This window comes from Eimeria tenella, genomic scaffold (assembly GCF_000499545.2).
Source record: "Eimeria tenella Houghton genomic scaffold, Eth_scaff2, whole genome shotgun sequence".
In the NCBI taxonomy this organism is placed as follows: Eukaryota; Apicomplexa; class Conoidasida; order Eucoccidiorida; family Eimeriidae; genus Eimeria; species Eimeria tenella.
The window spans coordinates 1035115-1049668 of record NW_013541843.1 but is presented as its reverse complement, the minus strand read 5'-3'; the positions used below and the strand labels follow the sequence as shown (position 1 = coordinate 1049668).

The window sequence follows — 14554 nt, the reverse complement described above, 5'->3', positions numbered from 1 at the left end:
GTGCCTCGCGGTGATGTGGCTTTCTATGGGCCTTTGGGCTATTGCTACTGATGTGTGTGGCTTCTCACCGTATTCTTGGTGGGGCCGCTGGCGCTGCCTGTCCGGCAGATATCTTGCGATGAGCGCCTCTCGCTACCAGTGCTAGTGGTCCTGTGTTTGACAGGTGGTAATAGTTGCCTGCTTAGCTGGCTTCTATGCCTCGGGTGTACACTTTGACCCTTCTTTGCTGTTGGCGGCAATTGCTGCTGGCCCTGGCTTGTGGTAGCAGCTGGGATAAAAGAGTCGCCTATTCGGGAGCCTGTAGTGCAACTAGGCCGGCGGGCCCTCCTGTGTTCTTCCGGGGGTGATGGGAAGTGGGACCGTGAGCGGCCCTCGTTTGTGCTGTGGGCTCTCTGCTTACTCTCGCGGCTTCTACTGGCTGAAGCCACCTCGTTTCGTGTAAGTATTGAGCCATGTCGGAATAAATCTTGCCCCTGCAGCTGGGTGTCCCCAAGTGCAGTTCTCGATGAGGCTGCAGCTGACTTTGAGCGTCTCATGGGGCTGCCGCTGATGTTGGGGTTCTCTCGATTTCTCGCTACGGTGCCGCTGTAACCGGTTCGATGGGACGGAATTGTCAGGAGTGAGCTGAGAGGGCCGCTTATGTTGTTGCTGCTTGCAGCATTACTTAATGAGGGACCCTTAGCTCCTAGCTTGGAGCTGGTTGGCTTGAGTGAAAGACTTGGAGGTGGTACGGACACCCTCGTGGCGTCGTGAATATTCCCTTCTTCCGCCGGACCTGCGGCAGTTGCTGTACCTGTATCGTGTCGCATCGATTGGCTATCTGCATCTTCTTCCAGTTCGCTGCACACATCTCCCACTTGAGGTTCCACATGGCCCCCAGTCATGGGACCTAACCAAGATAGAATCACGGGCAATAATATCATGCCGTGAGCGGCACCGAACAAAACCACCTATAAACATTAACAGACAAGACCGGATGCACGAAACGAAGAATTTTTCTATAGAGAAATCCTGCGACACGTCAAAACAACGTCCAGCTTACAGAGCAGTTACAAACAACACACTAGACAGCTGCAATCCCGTACAGCTGGATAGTTGCAGCCCCGTATTCTTCTCAGCCTCTACCAGTTGCCTTCAGAAAGGTGACAATGTATATATTTGATGAGAATAAAAACAGTGCACGGTTGTAGATGCACTGCGTTTCTGTGGTGTATGGGACTTATGACTGGCTCACCATGACCATCATGCGGAAGAATACAGTGAAGACAAATGATTCGCTGAATCCCAGCAGCAAGATACCCAGCAACGTGGACGACGCTCCATGGAAAAGGGGGTTTCCCATCAGTACCAGAGCCTCTATCGCCCTAAAAACATCATCGCAAGTGTGAATCATGGCTTTCGTGGCGCCAATTTTCTGAGCACTTTGTACCCGCATCACAACCGGCATACAGCAAGGTTGCTCGTCTGTCCATGCATTTAATCTAGGTGGCAAAGCTACGTTCATAATGCCCAAGCTGATTATTTTGACTCAAAGTGGCGATAAGTGCTATCATGGTGGTGCCACTGGACAGTTCAAGGTGGTCACTTGCCTCTCGTCGCGAGTCTTTCCCAAGCAGTGAGTGAAACAGTGGCACATGTGGGCAGAGTAGTCAACAGCGAATCCAATCGAAATGACCAAAGCAATCGTTGACACCATGTGCAACTTCACCTGCGGAAAAGGGTGAACACGGGTCTTATCGGTTCTACAAGCCTCTGTTTGCACATGTGCGTGTTAAGCTGTATTCTCTTCAGCTTTTGGTAGGTGTTGCCACTGATCGTGCTGCTAGCTTTATCAGAGATTCTTCGGTAACCAGCGCTTACATGCCAGAAATACATGAAGCCGAATAGTGCCAAGTCAATCAGGCAAATCATCGAAATCACCAATAGACCTGCGCTAAGCTCTGGAATCAGAATAAATGCCACCTGAGAGCCAAAACACCAAGCAGGCACCAGATTTGTTGCCTACCAAAGCCCGTACAGATCCTAGCTCCGCCTATGACACGCACCAGTCCTAGGAGTTCAGCACCGGCGTGGTAGCGAAGCACATAGGGCACAATGGAACATAGCAGTTGCCTCAGGCGTCCCGGTGGAGGTCGCCATCCAGGTGTTCTATATAAGAATTGTCAGGCTCACTAACAACATCGCCACTCCTGCAGACAGCATGTTGATGAGGACGGAACTAAGAATACCCAGATCGCTCTCGTAGAATACCATCATGTAGGTGTAAGAAGCGATATTGAGGGGCGCAACTGGCGCATTTCTCAGCTTCTCGAGGTCTCTCTGCAGCTTCAGCTGTTCGTGGAGCTCTTCAGGGTCATTTGATAGTTCTTGCATCTCCGTCTCCTTCAACATGCTGTCTAGAAGGACGTCGGGGCTTGCCATAGCATCGCAGTCTTGTCGAAGCTGCTGCATCCAGAACGCCCGCTGCTCTGATCTTGCCATGTACTTTGGTAGTAAACGCATTCGATATGTCTTAAGCTCGGACCCACTCCAGACAAAGTCAAGAGCAAACTGACGATAGGGAGATCCTGCCTGCATCAGCTGGTAATATAATGTATCTAGGAATATCTGCAAGCATGTCAAGCGAAAGGAATTCGAGTTTAGAATGTCGTAAGTGAGATAGATTCAGTCGAACGGGACGTGCGAGCATTAAGATCTCCTGAATTCACATGAAGCAGATTTTGTTTACAAAGTTTTTCTTAAGTTGTATTTTGTCTGAGTGTTGTGTGGAATAAAGCGTGCCTGTTTGTCTCCTTGTCGAAGCTTCGGTCCTATCTCAGGATCATCGAGCATGGACAGTAGTGGGTTGATAAGTCTTGAAGTTGAAGGCCTTGAAGCTATTCTGTGATGTGCTAGACGCAATGCTGCCTGCACTTCAGGCATCCACCACTGTGGAGTTTGTGGCTGCTGTTGCTGCTTCAGCTCGTGGGCTTCTGAGGAGTAGCCCTTTCCAAGAAACTCATCGGGATTAAGAAGGTCAGTGTCATTTGCCCTCCCATTTTGCTGCTTCTGTTCACTGTTGGCCGCAGAACTCGGAAGGAAAAATATGTCTGTTGGCTGATCGAATTTATTGAAGTACTCCGCGTATATTTCGTCGAAACGCCTCATATACGACGTCACAGGAGCTAACTCGGAGATTTCAAGGCCCAGCTCTAGCTTGGAAAAACCGAAAATGCTAACGGCTGCAATGGTCAAGAATATCACCAAAACTGCAATCTGTGCAAAAAGCAACAGATGAGTAGATTCAAGCAGTAAGCTTCAATATCATTAAACAACGCCTTTAGTAGCTCCAAAATGAGTGCAGCACTTAGAGTGGCAGCAAGAGAACCCATTCACTTTCCTTGTGCTGCAGATTTGGAGGGCCCTAACCTTCACAGGCTTCCTCATCAAGAAAGGCCCGTAGTAGCACAAAAAGAATGTCCGCCACCTGCGACCGACAGAGCCCCTAGGCTCATCGTACAGCGCGTGCCTCGCGAGCTGTGGATTCAGACCACGCACAGTCGTTTTCAAGACCACCTCTTCTCCATTTTGATGCACGTTTAGGTGTTGGGAAATCCTGCAAATCAAATGGTCTTGAAGTAACATCATCTCAGGTTACCTTTGAAGCAATAGTAATAAATATCTTGTAGGACATGCTCAAAAGCTAAAGCTGCGGTACCCTTACGTGTATTTTAAGATCCTCTGTACCGAAGCTGCAACACGAGCTGGAAAAGAATGCTTTGTGTTGGGTTGCTCAATGTCCTGTCTCTCGAGCTTCCGGTGCTCGCGTTCCTCTTGCCTCATCTTCCTCCTCAATTCCTGTTCTTCGAAAAAGACTTTCACTCTGTACGCAACAATTTCTTCCTGAGAAACCGATTTCAGCACATTGTGGACTTGGAGTTCAGCATGCCCCATATGCTTTATTTCGTCTTCCAGCTTTCTGTGAAGCTGCGACGTCGTTGGCAGGCAGAAAGGGGATATGCGTGAATAAAACTCTCTCTTTGCGTCAAGACAGAGAACAGGGAAAAAAAATGTTAACACAAACACGTAACCAAGAAAGAGAGCCATTGCGCTGTACACACAGAAGTTCCGGATTGAGAGATATGTGCTGAATGAGCCAACTCCGAAGGAAATCAGGTTGGTCAGGGTAGTGATAGTGATACCCAGACCCGACGTCTTGAGCGTGTCAATGCACCTCTGTTCCGGATCGTGGGTAGTGTAGCCCATGCAATATGCATTTAACAACACAAACACGTCGTCCACACCTATTCCCAACACCAGGAAAGGACAGATGAGAACTGTTGGTACCATCGCCACTTTCATGTAAGACACAATGCCCATCCCTGCTCCAAGTCCCATAAACGCTGCAAAGAACCCCATAAGTGAACTGAACAGCTTGGAGCGATATAGATCACATGAGAAATTGAGGGCCGTGGAATAGCTGGCGAGCAGGAAAAATGTAAACACAACGTAGACCACGTCCTTTGATTCTGCGGTAGAAGCTTTGAGTTCATCGTCTCGAGATCGGAAAGCCTGAAAGTAAGCTCGAAGATTTCCCAAGGTCTGGTTTGCCTTGAGAACTTGAATGAGAAGCCGCTCCCATGTCGCATTCCGTTCTTCATGCATGGGCCGCCCGTCGGCGTCATAGTGCAGCATGAAAGCGCTAGCAGAGGTGATGCATTCAATCGAACCCAGCACAAACGCGTCTTCAGGAGTGGGAAGCTCCCTAACAGCCGAAGGAGGAAGGAGCCTCTCTGCAACGGCTCGAGGCATTCGTCTTTCACATGCTTCCTTTTTGAAGCCTCCCAAGTAATACTCTGGGATGAACGCCACTTGCTGTACGTTGAAAGCGGTGCCGCCAAACAGCCACACTTCTGGCTCCCCCGTTACAAGACCAGCTGCCTTATAGTCTGATAAGCCAAACGATAGGATCGATTCAGCCGAGCAGCCGCCCAACGCGTTCCGGAGGCACACATCCTCAAAGGTAAGAAAGGCTGACTCGTCCGTCACTCTATGTTGGCCGGGGGCTGCCGGTCCCCCATGTTCAGGACTATTTTTGCTCACATTTGAAATGACATCTGGCGAGCGCGGGATGACCAACTTGCGCCCCATTTCTGGGTCCGTATCCTTTCCCTGAATTATGGCGTCGATGCGTCTCACCTCCTCCAAGTTTTCCCATGTCAGGATATTTGTTCCTTTGACGCGATGGGTAAGAATAACGACGCTTTTCCTGCCATGGACGTCTCCAAACAGATTCTCATGAAGAATCCCATCGTCTCGAGCACGAGAGAAGGGCAGCGTGTAGAGACGCTCTGCTCCGTCAACCCAAATAGGGGTGGGCGGAAGAAGCCCTGTCGACAGAATGGTGCATGCGAGAAGAGACCCGCAGATAACTTTCAGCGGGTGACGGAAACAGATTCCTGCCCACCAGGCAAAGCCATCTCCAATAGACTCAACCACCCCATGCTTCTGGCTCAGCAACTCCCCGCAAAAGTGCCAAAATGCTAACAGCCCCCTCCACACGCGTGCCCGCACTGTCATCTTCAGTGAAACAAGCAAGGAAAATATTTCGGTTAAACGAGAGAGCTTTTAAAAATGCTTGCCCTAACCATAAATGCCTATGGTAAGCTTAAACGCTAGGAGCCAACCCTAGGTGGCAAAAACGAGTTACCACCTTTGTTTGAAGACCTCGGATACCTTTCCCGAGCAGTAGGCTGGTACAGCAAGGTGTTGGGATATCCAGATCCTAGTGCTACCCCCTAGTCAAAGGAACACCGAAATTCATGACGACCTGGCGTTTTTGCGGTGACGAAGATGGCAGAAACTCGAAGATGCCCTGCTGCTAAGAGCTACTGTGCTAGCGTCCCCCCAGGAAAATTGTTCCTGGGTGTCTGCTACTACTCCAGCTCAGCTAAAGCTGCTGACGCTGGCGCTGTTACAGTGAATGGTTCTGCTGCCGTCTGTTGTGTTCCCCATGAGGGGTGCGCCCGTTGGTCACCACCGCCAACGGCATTAGGTGACCCTACAGGCAACCTCCTTGTAACCACCTCAACTCTTCTCCTTCCTCCTAAAGTAGTGGCTTCGGATAAAAACAGGGGTACGCAGGATGCCAATAGAGCGTACTTTGGTAGACTTTCTGGGAAGGTCGGCTTGTTTTGGGTCCACTGTGCCTGCTCTCCGCACCAGAGCAGGTAGCCGACAGAGGGAAATAGCTACCAATGAGTTACTTTAAATATTTATGGAATAGATGATTAAAATTTGAAAAGGCAGAATCGGGGGTTCTCCTATGAAAAGTGCCGAGGTTGCTTTTGCAGGTTTGGTGGAAAGGTGACCTGCAAGGGAAACCCCACACGGAATGGAGAAAACTAAGTGCCCATTAAGGGTCCTTCAAATCCTGCTTATACATCTACTCTAGTGCAGTCTAGGGCATTAATTTCTTTAAAAAATCAAACTTCCCCCGACGAAGACCCCAATCCCCCAACTCGTTTCAATAGAATATGGGCGCGTCGCGCAGGACCGTCGCAACCAGGAGCCGCAACTGGCACTGATGCGGTCCTTTCTGGGCCAAACGAAATATCCCCGCTCCTCGGATTCCAATGAATTTTGATCTAAACAGAACAGCAAACACCACAAGAAATGATCAAGCGGATATTTTCACTGGGGATGTGTACAGGAAGTTCTGTGCCAGTAGAGGACGTGTTTTAGCGAAGCTCTTGTATACGCCGCGAAACCCCGGGGGAGATATGACTATTCACTTAATAAGACATACAACTACGTGTGTAAGAATGCTGAGGGCTCGGGAATGTGGTGATTAATCGCCCTATTAATGTCACACATCACACGGCAACGTGGCACAAGGGCACTTGCAGAGAAGAGTTCGACGAGGAGCGTTTCTTTAGCATTTTTTTGCTAGGTAACTCGCATTACTTCTTGCGCAAATAATGTTTAAGCATATTTTACCAATTTCTCTCGAGTAAAATGTGCAACTCCGGCCTTCACCACAGCTCGCGGCTTCGGCCCGCCACATTTCACTGCAAGGAGACTAGGGTTGAGGTTCGTTTAGAAAAGTCGGCCTGCTGATCACTTCGAGAACCATATATGCACTTTCGTTCTTTATACAACCATTTTGAGTGAAGAAGCTTGACAAAGAGGCGCCCCAACTGAGAGGGAGCGGCCACCACAAAGCTTTCGCGCTCGAAAGATTAGTGCTTCCGCAGGCGCAAACTAGAGGCACGACTATTAAACAACTCGAATACGCTGTGCGGAAAACGAACAGGTGCTGACCTTCTTCATGCCGGAGACAGTCGCGTTCTTGTGATATCTCACGCTAGTTTGTATCAATATGAGACGTCGGCAAGACGTCAAGATGACAGGAGACCATTTGATGGCTCTATAGCGACGCTTCTTCACCAATATTACAAGCTCGACGCTTGTCTTTAAGCCACATTTGTTGACATAACGTATTCACCAGCTTAACAATCCGAGATTTCCAGCAGGAATTCCGCCTGGCCATGCGCGTGACAGATAAGCCATGAACCATCCCTTCAATGATTAAGTTCGTTATCGGAGGATGTGTTTGAATCCCTGCACACAACCTTCGACACTAGCGTCTCTTCATGCTCAAAATGAGAAGCTTGGAATGCCCTATGTTCTGGTCAAAACTGCTCACTAATTTCTCTGCTGCACTTCACGACAGGCGGCTTCCTCCAGCGTAGATATTTGCGTGTCCCCTATTGTTATGTCGCCGTGGAACCCCACGGAGATGTCTTACTAACTGCAGCAGTTAAGTTCAATTGCTCAATTCAGTACATGTTGATCCCTATGCAATGTCTTTAGAGTAAACAGAGCTATCATTAGAAGAGCCTGTTCTCACGATGAGACGCAGTGAGCAGTTTTGTAGCCCTAGCAAGATCCAACAGCACCAGCAGTAGCAACACCTCCCAATATTCATAGCGAGCAAAGTTGGCAAACCACTTGGCCCGTTATGGTCCGCTTGTGAGATGATGTCACTTCTTGATGGTGTGCATGTTCGCAACTCTTCGTCGCTTCTTTTCTTCTGCCTGGCGTTGTTTGCGCTTCTTTCGCTTTGGCCTCTTCGGATCCCTTCCTGGGTACTGCAAGGGCATTTCAACCACGCTTGAGTCGCTGCCACTGCTCCCGTCAACACTGATGAGCTCGGGCTTGTCGAAAGCCTCATTTGATGCGCTTATTCCTGGTGTAGCTATCCTGTTTAACTTGACAACCGCTGCAGACGGGCTGCGCCGTGCAGCAGTTGTAGCGGTGGCATGCATGAGGACTAGACGGGGGCTGCTACTGGGGGAAGTGGTGTTGTCTTGCTCAATAGCGCTGAAACGTCGCGGGTGCTTTTGAGGCCGCTGCTGTAGCTGCTGTCGCATCCACGGAAATTTTAGATATTCCTCAGCCGAATCGTTATCTGGGCTTACGCTGTATTTGTCATTGTCGTCGTCGTTGTCGCACGTGAAGACATCATCGTTTGCGTCAATGAAGGTTCTGTTTGATCGTTTCACATTCACCCGTTTGTGTAAAGCCTTCATCAGGCTCTTAGAAGAGGCCAAAATACGCTGAACTGCCCCTTCGGTTTCTTTCTGGACGGCTTTCGTCACCCAAATGCCCGGCCTTTGGGTCGCAAGCCCCCTAATCGCTTCCTGGCCGTTGTTGCTAAGGCGGGACTTTGTTGAGAGCTCTTTTGGCCATGAATCGCCGAAAAGGCAGCATAGCAGAGGCCTTGACATAGGCGAAGCGTCAACGCAGGCGCTGCCTGGATCATCTTTCTCTGGAGCTCCGCGCCGGACCTCTGAAGCCAGCCGGTAGGCAAGCCGCTGCTCACCCCACCAACAAAGCAGGACAGCAGGGTTTGAGTGTGGTGAACAGGGGCTGCAGAACGATCCGCGGCGATAAACATGTAATAACTTACGGAACAATGCAAATGTGGAAGGTCAAGTTGTCTAAGAGAAGACACAAAACACCAGTTCCCCTACTTCCTGGGCCTCACCAGGTAAGCCCTTCTCCATACAGCGCGGACGGCCGCTATCTTATATGCTGTTGATCCAATATCACGGTTCCGGTCCTATAAAAAGGCAGGCAGCAGAAAACACATCCATTAAATCAAGCAGCAGCTCATTGCCTCTCTTTTTCAACTCGAGCCACGCCTCTGTTTGTGTGACCAGAAGGGCCCGAGCCTCGCACATCGCAGTCACAAGCCAGCCGCACGATGCACGAACAAAGGAGGTACGGCTGTTACAGTATAACAGCAGACAATTAAACATACCAAGGGACTCTCCGCACTTAGCCTCAGCATCTGCGCTCCCCTGGCGGCACCTCGTTTGGGCCACAAGCTGCCGTTGTCTCGTACGCTGCATTCGCGAAGATGAACAGGGGAATTTCTGTTGTGGAGATGCTAACCAGGCCTTTGAAACGCAATAAGCGGTAAACACGAGTGCTCACTAGGCTGAAACACATTTCTTTGATGAAATGACGCAATACAAAAGGGAAGAAAATAAATACCTGATGGTGTTGTGTGCATAATTGAACTGGCAGCCGTAGTAGTGGAGAAACTCCAACAGAAGATGACCAAGATTCAAATGGCGTTGTTGCTTGGCATCCCGAAGCCGGGGGTTGTTTTGCAAGAAGTGCAGACACTGAAAACATTTTGGCAGTGTCAACGAGGACAGCAAGTAGAGCAGGTGCTCCATGAAGACGTAATTTTAAAGCGGGAGTGGCAGCGAAAGGCAAACTTTGGTAGCCATAGCATCCCAGAAAGCGCATATCCAACTGTGCGCCAGTTTGTTTGCTTGCCGGCTATTCCACAGATCCATCATTCAAACTTGGCTACGGCTTCCACTGAAATTGTTATATTTTGCTATATCCCTAGGCTTGATTAGCTGAAACTAAGATAGATAGATAGTGTCTTTACCATTGCGAACAGTAGGTAGGAGCCAACGCCCCCTTTGAATGGCTCATGGAGGTCCAAGTGCCGCAATAGCAGCTTGTTAATTATCAACAGGGGGCGTAGCAACGGAAACTCATTGACCTGCACAAATGCATGAACAGCAGCAGTGTTATCGTCAAGTGCTCTTGCAGCAACACTGATCCTGTCACACGGTACGTTTTGCAAACGAGGCCGGGTTCAGCGACGTTTTTATAGCCTATTTGGACTGGGCTGTCGAGCTGTGCAGCTAAACGTAGAGTACCATACACCCCACCTGCCCCACAATCTATCTCGAAACCAGCGAGAGCCGCACCTTGAAGCGGACGTAAAGAGATGTGAGGAGTGCCGATGGCTGGTCAAAGCTAACATCTACCGCCACGCCGGTCGCCGCATCCCTGAACTTGCATATCGGCACTCTCGCCTTCAAGATTGGCTCAATGCGCTCTGCAAAGATAGCCGGTCCCCGTCTTGGCCGCTGCGCGCGGCCACCTCCTCCAGGAGAACACGACGCTACGGCGCCGTTGAGCTCGCGGAGGAGCCAAACAAAGAGCTGTGTCAGGAAAAAATGCCGCAGCAACGGCAGCAGCACATTTGTAGGGAGATCAGCAACAGCACACGCCTCTCCTGCAGCGTTAAGACTTGTTCATAAACTGAGGGCTGAGGCCTTGGGCACAGGCAAAGCAGGCATGCTTAAGATGTGCGATTTCAGTTGCACCGTGGGTGGCGTAGATTTAACCTTTTGAATTTAGTGTCTGGTTAATGCGTGGAATGTCCTACACAAATATTGTCAAGCTTTCGTGCACGATCGTGGCTGTCCTCCCCCATATCCTCCGCCGCTGCTCTCAGCAGCTGTTGCAACCCCTCAGCACCCCCATGGGGACAGCTGCTGCTGCAAAGTCCCCTCCCCCTGGAAGGAGATACACCGTGACGAAAGCAGCAGCACCTGGTTGAGCTTGCTGCCTCACGGCCACAGGTGTCAGCTGTACGGGTCACTGGAGCCTCGTTCCGGTTGCCGGGCCTGCAGTCGCTCTTGCTAGAACTGCTGTTGCTGCTGCCACCGCCATTGCCAGAACTACTGTTGTTGGGGCTTTCGCTGCAGCAGAGGCACTGGCTGCACCTGTAGAGGCCTAAGCAAGGGGGCTTTGTGTCCGCGAATACACACAGATCTAGATCACTCCCCGGAAGATCTAACGCCGTAAAGGAGGAGCCAAAGACTTCCACGGAGCAAGACCCAAACAAATGAGAACACACAGCTAGCACTCGCCCTGCTGCCTGCGGAAACCAGCACAAACGAGCACCTGCGATGCACCTTTGCCACTGCAGATGAACAGAAACAGTTTATGCATGCGGGTTTAGATAAACACAGGAAGAAGGACGCGAAGCAAGTGCGCCACTGTAGCAAGGATACACAAGGACAGCGGTTCCGAGCAGCAGCAGCCAATTTTAATTCATGGAAAAACGAGACGTCGACAGAGCGACTTTACCAACGCTGCAGGAAACTACTTGCCAAGAACTGTTGCTGCTACCGAGGCTATTGCATCTGCTGTAGTTACTGCTATCGCAGCAGCAGTACCTATTGCTGCTCTTGGGAGTTCCTGCGCTGCTGTTGCGAAGCGCTGCCTTAGCACTTGCAACTAACTTTGGCCTCACCTCCCTCTTTTTTGCGCTCTCTTCTTCGGTAGGCCTTAACATCCGTAACACTTCGAGGCACTCTGCATGCAGTCGTCCGAAGAAATCTGCCCCTGCAGCCACTGCTGCTGCCCCCGCTGCAGCGACAGCAGCAGCCCCCGGCGATGCTACTGAGTCAGGGTGGTGCCTGGTATGGTGCAGTGGCTTCGGGCCTCTCGATGAACCTCTCTCCGACTGCCATGACCTGTTTCGCCTATCATTTTGTTGAAGCTCTTGCTGCTGCAAGCGCAGCAGCTGCTGGTGCTGCTGCAGCTGCCACGGCTGCAGCGGCCTGTGGGGAGGAGAAGGCGAGGACTCCGGCAGATCCGCCAGCAACATGAATTCTGGCAGGGGATGCGCAGGACGTTTCCTGTCACCTGGGACTGGAACTTCTGCAGCTTTCCGTGCTGCATCAGTCGGAACAGTGGACGCAGGATCAAGCGCCGCCGCAGCAGCCTCAGCAGCAGGACCAGAAGGCCCTCCCTTTCCTTCCGGGGCAAGTGAGCTTACACAAAGTCCCTGATTAGGCACTAGGGGGACGCTGATGGCTGCCTTGGCCCCGCGCCAAGCCCCTAGAAGAGATCGCATGCTTTCATTGGCTGCTCGTTGCTGGAGGATCTTCTGCTCGCTTACCAACGCGTATGCTTCAGCCCCCATTAGCTCCACAGAGGCACTATTCGAAGGAGCTTTAGAAGCGGCCGCTTCAGTAGCAGCAGGAGAGGAATCCCTCATGATTGCAGCTGCTGCAGGTGACTTTTTGTGAGCCCCCGAGGAGCAGAGGGCCCCTGTTGCGGGCATCGCCAGTTCCTGGCAACAGCCCTCCCAGGATGGCATTGAGGAACAAGATGACCACTGTGTTCTTTCTTTGGGTATGGAGGCTACAACAGCTCTCCTGAAGATACTGCTTGTGGTTTGAGGCCCTACCTGAGACTCCGTTGTGTGCGGCTTGCGGTGGAGGCCCTGGGCTTTGAGGTCCCTTAGATATGCAGAAAGCCACTTCCTTAGTGATGCTGGAAGTAGCTAGTGGGTGTGCAAACAGCAGGCTCACCTTGTATCAGTTCACATCTACGCGCAGCTGCTCATGAGATTTGAGAATTGGGCTCCGTAGGATCCGGCTATCCTACGACCCGCCTCTGGGCTGAGCAAAGGAGGAGGCAACCGCTGATATATGCAGCAGCCGCAGCTTCGGGAAACGCTAATTACAAGGCTGCAGAATCCGCCGCGCCCAAGGGCCCCCCGGGCCCCATCCAACGATGGTGGGGCCCTGGCAAATGAGGCGGGCCGTCGTTCTCAGTCTATTCTTCGCCAAATAAAGCAAACAGAAACAACTGCATTAAATGCTACAGTAGAAATTCAAGCCAAATAGAGTACTAGCTATGGAATCTCTGCTACTGACTAGGACCACAATAGGACACGTTGAGCTTGTGTACTGTGGGGCCGTGAGCCCTTGAGCTCAAGGGGCCCCCTTCATTGAGGCCCCATAGAATTAAAGTCACTTTCTATCTGTGTCTTGCGATAAATATCACGTCACAATTCAATTGCTGACACTGAATATACTTTCGTATTAGCTAGGAACCACAGACCAGTCTGGCAGCCTGGCAGAGCATATGTGGAATGCCCCCCCTTCCTCGCGTGTCCTATTATCTGCCGTTCACTCTTCTTAATTGACCATGTTTCCTGTATTAAAAAATCAAGTGCTGCACGCGGCGCTAGCAGCTGCGTGCGTGACCCCGCCTCTGGACTGCGCTTGGTCAGCTCCTCGGTCTACAGATCATTTGCCCATACTCGCGAACCAGCAGTTGGCGCAGATGAAACAGACATTCGTTAGCTAAACTAAGAGTATTTCCCCTTTTGTGGCTGCTCGAGTGGAGCTGGTAATCAAACGTGGTTTCAGGTGATGCAGGGCCACCCACTCCCTACTCCCTAAGCGGAGCTTACGACTCGTGCATATTTCCATCTGATCCACAGCCCAGGAGCAAGCATCGTGCTAAAGTTGTCTCTCTGGCGTGACTTCTTGATGTGCCGCTGCCCTTGTGTACTCGTGCGCTTTTGACGCATTTGCTTAGGTCCGCTTGGAAGAGGCTGTAACCTCAGGGGATGCGCTTGCACGGAACGCGGCGCATCTACTTCTTGGAGCTGTAAAGGCCAGGGATAAATTTTTGACGCCCTGGCTAAGTGGTGTCTTCCTAGGAAAGCCACTATATCAAAGTTGTAGGGTTCTCAGAAGCAAGCGAGTCTTCAATCTTAACAGTCATCCTGATGCGCCGAATGTCAAAGAGTTTAGGTCTCAGCACAGTGGCAAGATCATTCGCAATGTTACTTTATCCGAATATACTGCGCCAAAGTTAAGCTGCTGCGATTGGAGTGCGCGGCTGACGACGGTGTAAGAAGCATGCCACATTAACGTAACTTGTGTTCAGCAAATCGAAAACACAGTTTTATACTATTCCACTGCGGGGAAGCAGCAGATCGCCACAATGCGCTGGATGGGAAGCGGAGGTTCATAGATCCTGCCACTCCTCTCTCTTTCATTGTTTCTTCAGTAGTAGCACGGGATCCAGGGCGGGTGCACTGGTGCATATAAGGGCGGGATGCACCCTTATTGCTTCTGCTAGCATATTGCACATTAGAGAACCCGTGCCTGCTACTAACCATTAAAGGCCTGCCAGGAAGGCTTTGCTTCCTGCTTTAGGACCTGGAATGCATGCTGAGCTGAGCTAACAATCCTAGGGCTGGATCCGTGCGGAACCCCTTTGGGTGATGACGGCCTTTTTGTTGGCTCCCCTAACAAATCCTACGCCTCTCAACCCTCTTCTATTCACCTCTAACAGCTCAGCTTCGACTCAGCAACGAGCAAACACCCCAATTTACGTCCTTCCCATCCTCCTCATCAAACTGCCACCCTCAACCTTCTATATG

The 14554-nt window shown here is 51.0% G+C and overlaps 2 protein-coding genes across 2 annotated transcripts; both read right to left on the bottom strand.

Annotated features, from left to right (window-relative positions):
* Nucleotides 1-44: 44 nt before the first annotated feature.
* On the bottom strand, nucleotides 45-5559 carry ETH_00029695 (Patched family domain containing protein, putative; the record flags this gene model as incomplete). The annotated part of the gene is made up of 8 exons (XM_013374367.1): nucleotides 45-950; nucleotides 1235-1364; nucleotides 1590-1708; nucleotides 1861-1962; nucleotides 2173-2607; nucleotides 2782-3255; nucleotides 3409-3595; nucleotides 3704-5559. 8 exons carry the CDS (start codon nucleotides 5557-5559, stop codon nucleotides 45-47), a joined length of 4209 nt encoding a protein of 1402 aa, XP_013229821.1.
* A 2465-nt stretch (nucleotides 5560-8024) lies between these two features.
* Nucleotides 8025-12469, bottom strand: ETH_00029690 (PAP/25A associated domain-containing protein, related; the record flags this gene model as incomplete). Its single annotated transcript, XM_013374366.1, has 8 exons — nucleotides 8025-8858; nucleotides 9032-9106; nucleotides 9308-9392; nucleotides 9544-9677; nucleotides 9953-10069; nucleotides 10281-10517; nucleotides 10745-11239; nucleotides 11618-12469. The coding sequence occupies 8 exons, from the start codon at nucleotides 12467-12469 to the stop codon at nucleotides 8025-8027; spliced, it is 2829 nt and encodes a 942-aa protein (XP_013229820.1).
* Nucleotides 12470-14554: the final 2085 nt, after the last annotated feature.